The sequence below is a fragment of the Astatotilapia calliptera genome, chromosome 3 (genome assembly GCF_900246225.1).
Source record: "Astatotilapia calliptera chromosome 3, fAstCal1.2, whole genome shotgun sequence".
NCBI lineage: Eukaryota > Metazoa > Chordata > Actinopteri > Cichliformes > Cichlidae > Astatotilapia > Astatotilapia calliptera.
Window position 1 is genome coordinate 34,829,771 of NC_039304.1, and position 17,734 is coordinate 34,847,504.

Below are 17,734 nucleotides of genomic sequence, written 5' to 3' on the forward strand. Positions count from 1 at the left end.
ATATAAAGGTGTGGAAGGGTTTTGCTTCAGGTTATATGTGTGTGATGGGAGTTGCAGAGAACAGAGAAGTGAAAACAAGAGAAAGACTGTTAACCTTGAATTGCTTGTTTTTATGCTATTTCTGTTTTGCGTACTTTGAGATATGCAAAAGATCTGCGTGTTCTCAGTTACACTGTTTGTCTTTTATCCAAGGTTTCTTGATGGTAAACTTTTGGACATCAATAAAGAGTTTCAGCCCTTTCTCCCTCCTGGTGGCCGGATTTTGGAAATCCGAACTCCTGAAGTGGTTACCAGTGTAAAGAAAGCTGTGCAGACTGTAGGCTACACAGAGGGGGCGCTGTTGGCTCTGGCTGTCATTATCATTATCTGTTGTGTACCCGCCATACTGATTGTCATAATCACCTACAAACAGTAAGTACGATTTATATATTCTACAGATGCTTTATGTGATGAGATTGTGTTTAAAGAATAAGGCTGATAATACTCTGCATATTTCTTATTGTCAACAAATGAATGACAGACCAAAATTTACCAAAAGCAAACTAGTCCCGCAAATAGTTAAATAAGTAGCCAAAGCTATTAAAATAGAGCTCATTACTTCCCTTTGTGGCTCAAAAAACATTGAAAATCTGTAATATGGGCATGCTGCACTAAGTGACCGTGTTCCTTCATTATAATCAACCTGAGCACTGTTGTTCATTTTGAGTCAATGTGCCCCTGGCATATTGAGCCACAGCTAAAAGTGCTCCAAACCAGATGCATCATTAATTTAATGCTTGAATAACATTTGATATAAACAAAAACATCCGTCCACTTTAGAAAATAGCTGAGTGGTTTTTTTTTAAATACATTCAGAGTATTTTTTTTTATTTATTAGGAACAAACTGTTTTACAGCTAAAAAAGCTGTTTGGGCAGGAAGGTCGTATGAAGAACCACCTTATCCATGTTTTTATTGTTAGTTTTGGTTTTGTTTTTTTTGGGGGGGGGGGGGGGGGGGTTCACTTGATTGGGATTCAGTTTTAGTTCCTTGGTGAAAATGTGTATTAGTCAAGTTTGAATCATTTGATTATAATGTTTACACAATAGGAATCTGTTAAGTCAGCTGTAGAGTGTTGTGAGTGTTGTCTTGAACCACCCCTCATTTCTTTACTTTTTGCTTCCAAGCAGCCAGACTTTCTAGTTATTGTTAAAGTGGTCTTGGGAAATAGTTCTCTTGGCTTTCTGAAGTTTTTCCTTGGCTTTTTAACTCATTTGCAGTTCAGTTTCTGTACATTTTTAGAAAATTAATTATAGAACAAAGAAGACCTAAAGAAGATTAACAATATCTAAAAAGCCAAGTCTTTGTGAAATATAAAAATCCCCAAAAGTCCAGACACAGGACGTGATAGATCAGTTGGTCCATCATCACCCGAAATCCATCAGAAATTATCTCACGGAAGGGAAACAGTGAGAAAAAATCCATAAGAACTGGACTGAAACTCAATATTAACAGGTCTTATAGAGGGATAAATCCAAATTTGAAGTTTTTCTTTTGTTACCAGTGTCTACAGTCTAAAGAGGGACTGTAAAACACAGCTGAGGCTCTATCATGGTCTGTATTTCAGTAAGTGGTTGTGACGTTGGACCCGTTACACATGTACAGAACACGGACGTGATGACAGCACTTCTTTATTTACTCGTTTGGTTTTACTGTGATTTTGTTTACTGGGACACAGACACTCCCGCTCCGCTGTCACGTCCGCTCTCCTCTCTCTCCAACTGTCACTGTGAACATATAAAGAGTCACAATCACGTTCACATCCCAGCACACCTGTTCACCTCGCCCCTGCGCCGCCCCGGGAGCTCACTGCATCACCCCTCTGCTGCAGCCGGCCAGAAACCACACCCACGCCACAGTGGTATTGAAGAGCTTGTCAAAACTGATTGGCATGAGCTGTATTTTGGATGACCATGATCTCAAAACCACTATTAGTGCAGTAAAAGCATACCAGATACCATACCAGAGCCCAGATCTCAACATTACTGAAGCAGTGTGGGGTCATCTTGACAGAACAGCTTCAAGAGAAATATTCCTGAAGACTACTTAAAGAAATGACAAGAAAGCTGGATGAGAGAGTTCAGACTGTGCTGAAGAATAAAAGTGGTCTTATCCAATAGTCACTAACAAGCTTATTAGAATTGTAAAGAAATGAGAGGTAACTCTATTTAAACTAATGGCTCAATTAAAAACACTTAAGAGAATTCAAGCTGCGTTGAAGAATACCAGATATTGATTTTTAAGCTTGTTAGAGTTGTACAAACCCTGCCTTTGTCTTATATACTGTATATATAGATATTCATATATAGGCACATGTTAAAATACATAAATTACTGCATCGATTTCCCTTTTTTTTTTAGCAAAATATCAACAAATGAGGAGTGGTTCAAAGTCTTTTGAAGCTCTTTGTAATGCATGTCTGATGCTGACATTTTCACTTCAAGCACAATTATGTCAGTGGCTGGAAAACGTGTGCATGAAGTTAAATCATCAGCATAAATTTGGCTCAACAGATTTATAATGCATGCATTTAGGTGCTCAAAACTAATCAGTATGAACGGAGGATTTGACTTCTAGTGTAGCAAAGATAACAAGCCATATAGAAGACTTATCAATTTCTTTCAAGAGCATGTAGGCAGTCAAACAGAACTGACAGTCGCTCTTTTTCCACTGTTTATCATCACCTGGGCCAGTCAGTTCCCCAGACTATTCAGCATGGCAGACTGCCCCCAGAGTGCCAATTCTAATAGTTTGTTTAGCTAACCACAGTGAAAGGCTATTAATTTTATCCATCTCCCAAACACGCGTGAACCATTTCACACATACACACACATCTGAATTAAATCAGTGCATTTTGGAAAGAGCCTTTTATCCTGCTGAGAAACAGAGACAAATAACAGACAACAAGAGGGAATATGAAGACAGAAAAAACATAAAAGCAATCATCAGCATGATAATCACTAGTATCTTTTGCTAAATTACTTTAATGAAGACCAATTGTCCAACTTCGCTTGTAAATTGCAGTAAGTAAACTTGGCTAACAAGAAGAACTGTGATTAATGGCTCAAATAATAACTAATCTTTCTCTCTCTCATCTGCCGCATCTGTCGCCACCAGATTCAAAGAGTGAGTACCGCTTTTATTTTCCCAAGATAAAATATTAATGTCATGGCTGTCTTAAACACCTTTCACTTTGATTAATCTGTTGACTTTCATTGTACAATAAGATGGATGAGATCAGAAAGAGCTATGAAACGGAGAGGACAGCAGACTATCAAACAAATGAATCCTGAAGAACATGGAGCATAAATGTCCAGAGCAGATGCTTTTATTAGAGTGTGTGTGTTTTCATTTGTGCGTCAAGTAGTAGTGCATATCAGGATTATGTAGAGTGGATAACAGTAGCACTCCTACGTTTTTATTTGAAGTGAGGATATAAAACTTTAAACAGTCATTTCAATTTATTGTTGCAGCGTCTGATGTTAGCAAACATTTACTGCATTATGCTGTGTGATTCGTATTACTCAGTCAGTGTACTTACTTTGAGTTCTCACTACTCGCGTCTGCATTCCCCCGTGTTTTATGATGCCATGCATTAAAACTTGAGTAGTTTGGGACTTTAACATGCTGCACCTCAACAAGAAATAGAGGTTTGTCGTTACTGGGTGGAGAAACAAAACTACCCTGCCACAAAAAGCACTTGCAGACATTTTCACTGTGGCATTGTTGCAGTAACCTTATTTCCATCCAGAGTTTGCAATAAGAAGCTATTTACTGCATTAATTAGGATTAAATATTATATTGCAAGCCAACACTTATTAATCACTGTGGTAATTATCCAAGAGAAGGCTCTTACCTATTTGCTTATTTATCCAGGTGGTGATTTTTTATTGTTTTTTAGCCTGGCAGTGCATTATAAGAGTGCTACAGTATCTGCAAGACTGAATCTGAAAATACTACAATAGCAGCATGCTCCGATACAGTGTTACACAACTGTCTTTTGCATTTGTGGGGGGTTTTTTTAGCATTTTGTTATGCTGATATTTCCTAATTGCAGCCAAGGCTTATATATTCTTAGACAGATCGCTGCAGGGAAATCTTAAGGGATCACCAGTGTCATGACAGTGCATCCCCATGGAAAATGTAAATATGAGGCCAGAAATGTCAGCCTCACTGTGGTAGTAATGAAAAGGTCATAGGTTACCACATTCAGACATCTTAATCCCCATGGACTAATGAATCTCTGTGGAAAATGTGACAGAAATCATTTCCTCAGTTGGGATTGTTTAGTCAGAACTAAAGTGCAGAACAGACTGATGTTTCCTCTACAGCGGACACTGGATAGTGAAATTATTTTTTTGTTAATAACAAGGTGTTGATAGAACACAGAGGAGACATTGTAGAGAAAGTAGAAAGTTAGAGCCTTCGTGCTTGATTATGCCTACATCACTGTTTTCAAAGGTTGGTTCAAATGGCTTTGCTCTGACTTTAGATAACTAACTCTGCATTTCCTCTCTGCTCTGTCCAGGCGTCAAGCAGAGTGTGCCAAAACAGCCCGCATCCAGATGGCACTGCCAACAGGCAAACCTGGGGGAGGCACTGCCAACAACCTGTATGAAGAGCTGGGTGACAACGCCATGTAAGTGATGTGTGAAAGTGGCATTTAAACCGATGAGCCAAAGCACAGTCGTTAGCTCACATTTTGACGGCTGTTAAACTTCAGACTTTGGCAGTGTGGGCGCTTTGGGAGCTTTGTGGTGCAGTCAGACCATTTTAACACATTTTCAATATTGCTGTGAACCATGCTCCTGCAGTTCAACATGCACTCTTGATTCCCAAAAGAATAAAAGTTGCAATTTAAATATTATCCCAGTTTGGTTCTGTTAAACTACTAAGGCTTCATGGTGGGAGAGTATACACAAAACCTTGCACATTCTGTATAAATATACCACATATCAAACAGTGTTGACAGGAAAGCGATCGCCACCTGGACATGCTTGTATAACAAATCAAAATGCAGTGAACCTTGCACCCATTATTGGGAAAGTTGACTGTGTTGGTTCTTGATCCTTAATCAGCACATATCATCATGACTGACAGACTTGTTGAACAACCATATTTAAAAACTTGGCAGCAAAGATTTGCAATCAGACTAATTGCAGAAAGCCTTGAGCCAGTCTTATGTCCAGCTAATAAATGCTAAGAAGGCTGTACTGACACAAAAAGCAGTCTGCATCAGATTGTTGGGAAGCTTGCTGCTCTAACTACAAGTCTGGTTACTGGGTGTTTTTTAGTACTAAGCAAAACATACAAAAATGTAGTAAATGTTGTAGTTTGAATAAAGCATGGTGAGATTTCTTTTAGCATTTTCACTGGAATAGAACTCACTGATTTATCATCACACTTGAGTTGCTTTGTTGAACTTTCCCAAATCACTCCTAAGCTGAGAGACTTTTCAAGGATTTATATGCCGAGTTAAAATATCTTTGGGCTTTTGTGAAAGTAGTCTTTTTTTAATCGGTGGGGAGGCAGGGGACATGGCCTTTGCTTTATTTCACATTTTCCACTGGCCAGAGAAACTGACCCAAGCAGATAACACAGTCTTTGATTAATCAAGCAGACCTTGCAACCCCGCATCAAACTAACACCAAACAAAGGTCTGAGTATTGAATGTGTTAACAGTCAGAGATAAACTCTGAAAATCACTATGTGCTCTTTCTTACATATTGTAATGCATACTAATGTCCTCTCTTTAAAAAAAAACTGAATGTCAGCCAGTCTGGCCTTACAGCAGCAGTCACTTCAGGGGCAACTGATTCTATTCACATGAAAAACTATACAAACCTAAAACTTCAAATTCGGTTTAGTAACAACTGCAAAACATTAAGGTCAAAGTAAAAAATGTTAAAGAAATAAGCTGAGGTGTCCTTGTGCTTCCATCAGATGTTGACAACTTTACTGTCACATAACACAAAATTATCAGCATTAAAAAAAAAATAAGATAATGAGTCAGTGACACTGAACCTGTTCTAAAATCTAATGCAACACAAATAACGCCCAACAGATCCCGCACCTGTTTTAGTCATGATGGTCGTAGGCGGCCTTCTCACTGAATGTCCCATGATGGGTAACCTTTGAAAAATGGCACCACTCCGGACCCAGAACAGGAGGGAAGCGGTTAATGACACATTTTTAGAAATGTCAAACCACACTTTTTGGATGGTCCATTTGGTAACACCGTCACCTCACAGCAAGAATTTTGCTGGTTGAAACTCCATCTGGGGCTTTGTGTTTGGAGTTTGGATGGTCCCTGTGCCTGCGTGGGCTTCCACTGGGTGCTCTTTTCCACCCACAGTCCAAAGACATGCATTTTTAGGTTAACTGGTGCAGCAAAATGGCTAATGAATGCGAAGTTGATTTTTTTTAAATATATGGGATAAAGCACCTTGTGAATGTTTGATTAAAAATGTGTCTTGCGGTCTAAAGTGCTAAATGCAAGTAGTGTATATTAGGTCAGTCAAATTTAAAAACAATCGTTTTCCTCACTCGCCTTCATGCCGGATTGTTTTTGATTGCATTTGCTTTGCAACCAATTTATTTGTTTAATCATGTGGTCATGGACCGTTGACAGTAAACTGAAGCAATACAAATAGGCTTTTAGGTAATTATTGTGAAATTACTTTAACTTTTTATTAATTTTGTCCTCTATCTCGACTCACTAGATGGGCAATAAAACTAAAAGGTTTTATTGCTCATTTACTCCGTGTGGCCTTAAAAGGTCCCTTATTTCTGTCGGTTTTATACCAGACTGTGCTTAATTTATTCCCAGTTGTTACTAGTTTGATACATTTGACTTGGTTAAACAAGTTTCTAATAAGAGCTGTACGTACAGACACCATATTAACTTTTATCTAAAAGTTTTCTGACTTGCTCATGCACACATACACTGAAGGCACACAGATAGTTCATTTACAATTCCTTACTGGAGCGTTAAGGAGAAGTTGAGAGGAATTCTTATCAGCATTACATGCATCACTGGTTTCCTGCCTGTCCTTGATATGCCTCCCCACTCCCATTAACATGAGAGCAATTCATATGCAAGATAGCAGAAACTATCTGCTAATGACAGCAAGGGATTTCCAACTGTATGTGTGTTTGTCATTGTGTGCGTGTGTGTGTGGATGTGAGATGATTAAAGCCCAAGCGATTCCCTGAAAAACGTGTGCTGAAATGAACTTGGATATGAGATAATTGAAATAAATGCGTCCCTTAATTTATAAAGACTGCCCCGGGCGATAATTATTTCTATTGATAAACTGCAGCTCGTGTTTAACTCAAGTGGGATCTTCCTGTATTTGTGCGTGTATGTGTGTTTACTAGGATTTCTTCCCTAATACTTCCACATCTATACTACTGTATCTGCATCTCTGCCTTCTTGCAGGCACTGAATCTCTAAAAACCATAAAACCCGGCAAAGTGCAAAAGTTTGCACATTTATAATTAAAGCCCATTATCAAACTGCTCAGTAGACTGATTTTCAAGGCTTTTTTAAATGTAATTATCTTTGGCTGTTCTCTTGACAGACTTAGTTTTTAATGTCTGTTTTCAATTACCTGTGAAAAATTAGGTGTTCTTAACTTATTATTAGCAGCACATTAAATGAAGCATGTTTTTTAAATGTTAAATTAATAGTCACATTATTAAGTGATACAGCATATTTCATCTCTTCGGCTGGCTACATAACCAGATCTGTAGAATAAGTCCAGATTTGTTCAAATATGTATATTTGCATAATGTCCCCTTGTATCCATGGCGATACAGGACTTTTTTCTTTTCTTTTCTTTAATGGTGCTTGGCCATTAGGTAGCAGAGAAGAGCTTAATTTCAGCCAAGAAATTAAATTACAGAATAATACCCTATGATTTTATGTACATAGCAATAACTAAAGAAATTAGCAGTAAATTATTTACATTTTTTTAATCAAAACATCAAAATAAAAGTTTTTAATGAAATGCTTCAGTACATCTTAGACGAGCACTAAAATGTGTTTAAGGTGTTTTTTTGCAGCCCCCATTCCTGAAGCAGCTGTCAAATCTTAGTATATAGTAAATACCTTAATGTATAATAGTAAAGTATTTATTAAAGGTAAATGAATGCCATAAAAACAAGGAAGACTGCATTAACACTCAACAGCAGCACAACCAGGGCAGAAAAGTTATATAATAAATGGATATATTAAAAAAACAAAAAGAAAAAACAGCATCCCAGTGTTCCCCTACTTGTCTCTGATCTGCTACCATGTTTTATAGACACTGACCAAATTATTCCTTCATAAAGCCTCTGTCACACAGGCCTATAAACCAGTGACCACCTGGAAACCTCCAGGCACCGGGGGAAAAAGTGTATTCCCTGTCCAGTAGCTGAGTGGTTGCACGCCACGCTGTTTGCTGAAACTAACAAGCCTTCCAAGAAAATGTTCCGCCTTTTAAAGCGTGCTGGTTCCAGCCATAGGAAGTATAGAAGATAGACTACGCTACAATGACATCACTGCATGATCATTGGCTGCTGCCTTGTCAATCTCAAGTCAGTAGCCAGTGAGCATTAGATAGATTGGATGGTTAGGCTTTCTTTTTGGCACTTAGAATGGTATTAATTAGGCAAAGATTGATTAACAATGATGTATTAAGTTCTGAAGATCTCTTATCTTGATCTTGGTCTCATTTATTTAAAAAAAGGTGGGGGGGGGGGGGGGGGGTAATAATCCAGTCTTTTAGTTCTGTTGTAGATTATTCTAAATGAAGTTTCTCTAAAACTGCCTGGAGCTCTTATCTTTCACAACTCTGACCATTTTATGTTTTTTTTTTAATTAATTTTATCTAATTATCTAATCTTCTTCACATCTTATCATCTTCTTCATTTACTCTCTTCCACCCAACCTCATCCACCGCTGACAGACAAAAGTGAGTAGGATGTTGAAAGCTGTGTCTGTAACGAGGAGTGTAACTCTGTGAATGTGTGACATTTTTGTTCTAATTTTGTCCTGGATAGTAAGTAGTTATTCTTTTTTTATATTCATGGTAGGTTGGTAGATCTCACAGCAAATGCGTTAACCGTTAGATTTTCTTTTAAAGCTGTATGGTTATGGGACACCAAGAGTCTGCAGAGTTTCGTCGCTGTCACAAACTAACACTACTGAATTCACTGATTAACATACTTTTGTTAGAGAGAAGAGAACGTAACCAGTCCTTTGCTGTAAGAAAATCTGCATACTCTCAACGCCTCATGACACAGTAATCTATCCCCCCGTCAGATGTGGCATCGTTCATAGCAGTGCTGCAGAAACGTCTTTGTGGTGTGCTTAAAATCTAGTTTCCTTTGTTATTCAAATCTATTTTTTGTGCTCCATCTTTTGGCCCCCTGGTAAAAAAAAAAAACAGCACCGAAATAAAAACATCTTACCTCTTAAGATCCCTCCGCCTTTGCTTCCCGATCTTTTCTACATTTATCTGTTATTGTGAGGTGTGTTGTCATTACACGTGTCCAACCTCAGGTCTAGCAGACCGTCCTCTTTTATCTGCCTTTCTACCCTTCCTCTTGATTCTGTTGTTGTCTCTTCTCACTGCAAAACATTTCATTTTATTTTTAACAGTGTAATTGTTTTATTGGTGCTTTCATTTAAATTTCATTCAGCTACAATCCTTCTTCCATTTCATTTAGCTTTGATTTATATAGCTACATTTTTCCTATTCATTATTACCCTTGTCCCTCATATTTTATCTGTAATTCTTTTATTTCTTCTTTCATTCCATTTTCTGTCTCATTTTTCCCCCTCTATCCATGTACCAGCCGTTCAAACCACAGTGGTGCTGGCGGGAGTGGTGGCAGTTTGGATGAAAGTGACCGCCAACGTCTGATCTCAGACTTTGCCACTAGAGCGATTGCGGTCCATCGCCAGTGCGTTGCTAATGGAGGAGTGCTCCACAATTTCCCCAAATCTGAATCCAACATCACCTTTCTTTCTGATGAAAACCCCCTGACTATTAAAAATCCCATCTACCATGAGGATGGGACTTTGAGTAGTCCAGAGACTCTTGGAAGAAGCCAAAGAAGAAAGGATCTTCTTGGGAATTTCTCCCCTTCCAGGAAAGGCCTTCGAGAGGCCTGGCTGAGGCTCAGCTCTCCCGTGTGTGATGTGGGGTTTGGTGGTTACAGCGGCAGTGACAGTGGATGGGGATCAGGTGGTGGACACAGCTGGACCCTCCCATCAAGACTGCATCGAAGAGAGATGTATGACGCTTTGAGGCGCCAAGTAGTTATGGATCCCGTTCAATGGGAGCTAGAGCTCCTAAAGGCCAAATTCAAAGAAAGTAAAGATGCTGGCCTGGATTCAGGCTTTGATCGTGGGCTGGATTCAGACGTAATGGGAAGTCCAAGTCTGGAACCCAAACTGACAGTGAAAGAACAAGCCAGACAGTTTGAGCAACAGGCACTTCAGGAAATGAGACAAAGGCAAAACAGAGACTCCCGAGGATCTCTGTCACCTGATATTTTACTTTCTGTTTTGCCAGAAACTCCTCAGCATTACAAGCATGCCCCCACCCAGAGTGTCCAGAATCCTCAGAATACAGAGGGACCCCCAAGTATCATCGTCACTCAGAGTGACGGAGGGACCCCTCCGCCAAGTCATAAGCCAACTCCTCCAGTGCTGCGGCGCTTTGGGGCAAATTTAACAGGAAATCAGGGTTCAGAAGACAGACTTCAGGTCCACTTAGAGTTTATTCCCGATCCTCCTTCAACACCTCCACCGCCACCACCGCACCCTCAAACCTCTGCTCCTCCTCCTCCACCTCCTCCTCCCCCCTCATCTCCTCCTCCATGTCATCCTCCTTCCCAACCTCCTGGCTCTCCAGCTTCATCCATAAAGTGTAACCATATAGAAAAACAGGCTCCTCCACCCCCTACACCGCCACCGCCTCCGCCTCTCCCTCCCCCAGTGTCACCCTCAGTCCACCATCCATCCATGTTTGTCCTCCCGTCACTCTCAGAGGTGCCTGCTCTGCGGCCTGTGTCCCTCCGACCACCACCGCCGCCCCTACCGGTGGAACCCGAACCTCCCCGAAAAGAGCTGAAGGGAATCTTAAAGAACATCCAAAACATAGCAGATATTGAGAAGTCTGTGGCCAACATGTTTAGCCAGATAGATCAGAAGCAGATTCCGCTAAAAAAGGTAAGGAAGAGCCGGGCCTCCATGGATTCCCTGGATTCTCTCGATTCCTTGGATGTGCTACCAGCTGGAGGGGGAGAAGGGGGAGACAGTGGTAAAGAAGGAGGAGGAGGAGAAGATCCTCCACCTCCACAGATTCAGCCCAACCCTAACATGAACTCCATCGTTGAAGAGCTTGAGAAGCGATTCCCCTCTCAGTCAACAATGCTCTAGCCTTTCCTTTTCTGGAATTTCTTCACACTGCTGCAGAGTCGACCATAAAGCTGTCAGGGAACGGATGTTCAACTTCAACACCATCAGAAAAAGAACTTTGCCGCATATACTGTAAACTCTACGGGCAAAAGAAAAATCATTTTTCTCTCAGCTGAAAGTTCTTGCTATGAACAAAAAAGAAGGTTAAAATTCTCGCTGATGGGCGTTATTGAAACAAAACTTGTGAAGTATATTTTTCAGGTAAAGCCAATTACATAAATGTCAACAAAAGTTATGCTCGGTCAGCAGGAGTCTGTGTTTTTCACACACTGATATTTAACGAGATACATAGTTGTTGACAGACACTTGCTGTAATGAGAAACTGATTACAAGCTGGACTCGGCTTCAACGCTCCCTCTGAACTTTGAAACAAGTTGATTACAGACGTATCAGATGTGAAAAAGAAAATCAGACAAGGAAGAACATTGTTAACTCCGACAACCTTGATTGATATTTGCCGGACGGGGATTCTTTGTCTTCAAATGGGTAATTTTGTTGCAGTATTTATGCTCTTACAGAGCAACAAGCAGTGATGCTTATTGATTGATGCAATTACTGCCACATTGAGTTTTTCCATTTGATTTATTCTTTGTTACACAGTTACAAAGTGCTGTCATCTTTACTGTGACATTTTTTGTTCCCCTGTACAATTACATTTTCTGTCTTGCCCTATCAGTAGGCTGCTGTCTGCAACCATATTTCCATCTTTTCTATTAATTCGAGCGGTGCACTGTTTATCCTTTTCTGTCAAGTCTCCTAAAAATGTTGTTTCATATGCACAGCCCAGCCACAATATTAAAACCATCTTCCTGTCTCCTTGTTAAGTCTGAAGTACCTTCCCAGTTCTAGGCTCCATCAAAAGAAAATCCCTAAAGCAAACAAACAGGGACTATTTAGGATTTAAAATAGTCCAAAGTCTTCCAGCTCTAATAAGGTGATCAGAAAAATGTCCTTAATGAAGTGTAGCGTCCAGCCATCCATTAAAAAGAGGATTTACAGCAGGATTAGAAGATGATATTACAGAAGCTACTAATATGACATATAAAGAAGAGACACCATGTCAGGAGAGAAATGTTTCAAAAAGAAAAAAGTGCAAATAAATAAAAAAAACACTACTATAACTTTTCACAAAAAGTAAAAAAAAAAAAGCTGAAAAAACGAAAGGTTTTGGGGGATGAGTGAAGTTAGCTTCACTAACCTCTAATGATCTGCCGCCCCATAGGTAGCTACAGAGGTATTGTTAGACTAAAATAAATACCCAGATCTATCTCTTGTTTCCTCAGACTGTCCCCGAGCATTTTTTTCAGTGCAGGAGAGCTCATTCTCCTGCTGAGAGAGGCTGCTACCATCAGGGTGCATGGGGGTGGGGAGATGCTGTTTGTCTCTAACAATGTTTACCTGGGTGGTATGTGTCAAAGTAGCATCTGTGCCACGACCCAAAGTTTCACTGACGGACGTTTTATTATAATGAGACTGTATACTTTATATTTTACCTGTTCATGGTTTTAACGTAGGCGGCCTAATGGGTCTGTTTTTGATGGTAAGGCGATGTAAATTCAAACTGTTCTTGCAAAACAGGACGGGATGTAAAATAGGCTGCCGGCTTGCTAAGGGGCAGTGGTTTCGAGGGTTTGGACTGTGTTTGCAATTATCTTGTTTGCTTCAAGTAAATTGACAGCGATGTCGACTCTGGTAATTCTGTGAATAAACTTCCTGTATCATCTGCTCCTATAATGTAAGGAGACTGTCTGTATTGTCATGTTGTGTGTCAAGTTGGCTCCACAGTGTAGTGCAGGGGTGTCAAACATTAAGCCCAGGGGGCCAGAATTGGCCCGGCAAAGACTCTAATCCAGCCAACTGGACAGCTTTAGAAGATGTGACTGAGGGCCCACATTTTGGATTTTAAATAGGATTTTCATATGTTTTACAACTTTTTCTAACGATAATGGTCATTCATGCAACACCAAAGTAATCAACTAATCGCTAAACAATTAAAATACAGTTATGTACTATGAAGAAATTTTCACAGTAAATAAAGTAAAATAAAATAGGAGATTTTGACAAAAAATAATAAAAAATGTCTGTTTTATAATTACAGGCCAGTCAGTGATCTAAAAGAACTTTTTCTGTGATTTTACACATTTTCCTACAACTTCAACCTGATTAGTCTGCTGACAGATTTTTTTCATTTTTACTACTGCAATATTTCTCCAAAAATTGAGATTTACTGTTGACATGATACATATTTTTCTTACATTAAAACAGACAGAAGGGCAGGTTTCTGGTGTGGTAAAGTAGGCGTTATGTGGTCCATGATCTGAAATGATTTTGACCCCACTGGTGTAGTGGTTTTTGCAAAAATCCCTGGTTGATCAGGTAGGGCATCTGGTGTTACAGAAATCTGCCAAATCAGACATGTGGAGCTGCCTGCTGTGGTAACCCTTGTGTCAGACGTTCCCTAACCTAACAAATTACTGCCAGAGCCAAAACAGCTGTTAAAAAACCTCAATGGCAATAGTAAGTTCCTAAAAATACTATTATACTTGCTGTTGCAAATTACCTGTTCTTGATCGTGGTTTTTAGGAGACAGGGTTGGTCTTTTTACACTGTTTCAACTTAAGGAATTCAAATCGTGGCCACATTCTTATCTCTTTTGTGTGTTTTTCTCATTTAGCTGATAGTTTGTGTTTAAACGGGAAAAAAACACTCATTTGTCTTCAGTTCCTCAGGTTGATTCCCAGCTTTCTTTGTCATTCCACATCTCTCGTTAATTCCTTAAGTCGATTCATGTCATTAGGTAATTGCGTCTTTTCTGTTACCTCTGGACCCATGTTGTCTGCTCATCCATAGTGGCCCCAGCCTCTTTTAATGTCCTATAAGGTCATGAGCCTTGTTTTCTTTTTCAAGGACACAGTTGTGATTTATGCAGATGGGTGAACAGCCAAACTAAAAAATAAATCTAAAACATTCATGCGGTTTGATGTTTTTGTTAACAATATCTGCTACATTTTTCACAAAGATTTTCTAGAGGGTTTCTCGAGGGCGGATTTCTCTGGGTACTTAATGTGTGAATAAATTGAAAAATACAAAAAAGGCCGAAAAAATTAGATTTCTTTTTTTCAATAAAATATGTGGTGCTACCAAAGGCTCCAAGACATTTTTGTTTTATGAAAATCTGAAATTACTTTTACATGACTTGAGAACACAGGATATATTCAATGGCAGGCATAAATAAAGCTATTCAGCGCATTAATACTTGAACAGCAATCTCTTAAAAACTGTCCTCAGATGAACTTGTTCTAGATAGTTTTCACTCTACTGCTTTACATTAGTTTAACTGGAACAGAAACAAAGTTAGAAACCCCACATGTGTATGTGTTTCCTGCATGATTTCCCTTAAAAAATGCCTCTGGGAGGAGCGAGAAGTGCCATGGGCATGTGCAAAATGGAATATATACTGACTGACAATGAAAGCATAGTTGCAAGTTGTCTTCGTCTTGGTGGAAATGTGCCAGAAAACTATGTCGAAGTATTCACATGTGCAGTGCTTGAAGTCTTGAAGCATATTAAAAAGAAACCACAATAATTCACTTGCTTTATATGAGGAATGCTGTGCTTTAAGAAGCTTGCATACTGGCATTTATTGGCCTGTAATTTACTCCACAGCTGAAAAATTAAAGGAAACATACACGTAATGGTGGGGTTAAAAAGCAAAAAACAAATTGAATAAGATTAAACTTAGAAAAAAGAAATGGAGGTGGTGGAGGTAGGTAAAAAAGAAAAAACTGCTTCCTAGGAAGACAAGCAAGAGGAGTTTAGCTCCAAGTCTTTTTGAACAACAATGATCAAAGTGCTACCAGGTGCGTTGCATCCTGGGATCCATCGGCTTGAATATTGTAGAGTCTTTATATAGCAGTATGAAGCGTCTTGAGGTGATTGTTGTTGTGAATTGGCGCTGTATAAATGGGTCAGGGAGAGCACCCAGCACAAAATCTGTGCCAAATCAAACGTGTGAACCCATCCACTGTGATGATCATCTGGGAAATAAGTGAGCAGCCAAAAGTCCCAAATAAAATTGAGGTTAAAATTATGCCTGAAAGAAAGGAAGGAGCAGGTAGAGCCAGCGACATCACCATAGTAGCATATAGCACGTGTCACAATGTGTCATCGTATTCATTCTCCAGTTCAGTGGGTACAACTTTCTTTTATTCTGATGAGGTGTAATCATAAAGCTGTACAAATGTGCATCCCTGTGCACCTCCTGACTGTTTCCAGTACAGCTCTTACAAATCTCACTTTGACTTTGACACTTGCACATCTACCATTTCACCATGCGGAGAAAAAAAAAAAAGCCATTTTCAGTTCAAGTTTGTGTTCTCCTAACTCAAAGATATGGCTTCAGCTCATGACCATGGGTTGCCATGATACCAATGTCTGCTTTTAACTAAACCTCTAGGAGGTTTTTATCTTTTTAGTTACATCAATAAAATCTAAGCTCATCAGTAGCCCCACTGACAGATGTCTTTCCCTCTTTGTCCTCCTACCCTAAAAAGAAACTCAAGTCCAAAAGTGGCTGTTAATACACATTGGAGGAGCTCCCATGTGTTATACAGGAGGACAAATGCATGTAGTTAGACGTGACTATGGTGATACGATTGCAACGCCGGCCAAGAAAATAATCTTGAAAGGGAAATTAGCCAAACTTAAATCAAGTATGACTTTTTTTAAAGCAAGAAAGAGTGAGTCATTCTTGGAGAATGAATCGTGAAACCTAACTGGGCAGTCTCACATGAAGAAGTTGCCAAGAAAAACAGATCAATTGAATAATTTATGCCAAATGCTGCTGTGTGGCATCGTTTGAAAACTGTGTAGTAGTGTGTGTTGTAAATACTTGGTCATTCCCTTCCATTCACAAGGGATGCACTTTTGTGCAGTTAACACAAGTGATTGAAAGACATGGACGGAACTGAAAAATGTTGACTGTCTATGACTCTTATGATGTGACACCAAATTTTGTCGGGTTTTTTTTGGCTTTGTCAGCTGTAGATTTCACAAGTCACTGACAGTTTCAACAAGTCTAAGGGAATCACAAACCCTGATGCTCGTATTTCTGCACAATGAGAGGATTTACGATGTGAGATGTCAAACTCTTTCCTCCTGTAGATTCGTGCTGTACTGTCGCAACAGAGTTTGCAAATTTGGTTGTTTTTGTTTGGGTTTTTTGTCATCATTTTTGTTTCTAAGCAGTGCGTTTTTCTTCCCAGCACACAGCACATAATTCCGCTATGAGTGTTGTACTGTCAAGATTTGATTTAATAAAAGGCTGTGTGCATCCAAAACAAAGGCCCAATCACACATTCACACAAGAGCCTTTGCATAATCAGGAGTGTGAATATGTACACACACACATGCACACACATCTACACAGCAGCATTAAACGGGTTGCAGGAGCTACTGTTTCAGCTGACTGGGCTGGAAATGTTTTATGTCAAGATTAGCTCTCACTCTCAGTCTGCTGCGTGTCTTTACACATACACACACACAGCATATCTTCATTGTCTCACAGACACATTTTGTTTGCAGCCTTTCAGTTCGTATTGTGCGCTTTTGCCGGAGAACAAACACCTTTAAGAAAGTGTATTGTTTTCGGCAATTATGTATAATTTACCTGAAAACTCAGGTGTGAGACACAGCCACTGAGAGTCTGGTGTAATTTTAAAGTCGCAGGTCTGTGTCCGTGTCACTGAAGCAGCAAATAGACACTGAAAACGACAAAGGAAATAGTAATGCTTCGGTGTAAGCCTTCATTATTTTTAACACAATGTGTGTTGGGCTACATTGAAGTGATCCCTCGTTTTGCACTTTGCCAAACTCAAGCTGCCACACAGCTGTGTTGTCACTGCAAAATAGCAGTGCCACATTAAAAATAAAGAAAGAAATATGATGTGTATTATGTTCATTTCAGTTTGTTTACCATTCTTGTTTTCTTTTACCAATTTAAAAATTTGATTTGAGAATGTAGGTACCGAGTTGAAACCAAAAAGTCATCTCCGTGGTCAAAACTGAGCACTGTCAATGTGGCAAATATTGAAGCAGCAACAGATATTAGTCAAAAATAAATAAATAAATCAGTTTTACAGGTATTTCAAGCAATGTTCGGGTAATGAGTCGAGCAACTTAAAAAAAAAAAAAAGACTAATATGTACTAATCCACCCAAAG

The 17,734-nt window shown here is 39.4% G+C and overlaps 1 protein-coding gene across 5 annotated transcripts in view; it reads left to right on the forward strand.

Annotated features, from left to right (window-relative positions):
* LOC113019379 (protocadherin-15-like) overlaps positions 1 to 17,734 on the forward strand; it is a 248,355-nt gene that overhangs the window by 208,758 nt on the left and 21,863 nt on the right. For 4 of the 5 annotated variants that reach the window (XM_026163064.1, XM_026163065.1, XM_026163062.1 and 1 more), the window contains exons 33-35: positions 193 to 411; positions 3,156 to 3,164; positions 4,567 to 4,677. In XM_026163064.1, coding sequence (XP_026018849.1) covers positions 193 to 411; positions 3,156 to 3,164; positions 4,567 to 4,677 — 339 coding nt within the window. Of the gene's footprint in view, positions 1 to 192; positions 412 to 3,155; positions 3,165 to 4,566; positions 4,678 to 8,992; positions 8,999 to 9,884; positions 13,478 to 17,734 lie in introns of those variants that run through there. The other variant, XM_026163063.1, reaches the window with a different exon arrangement.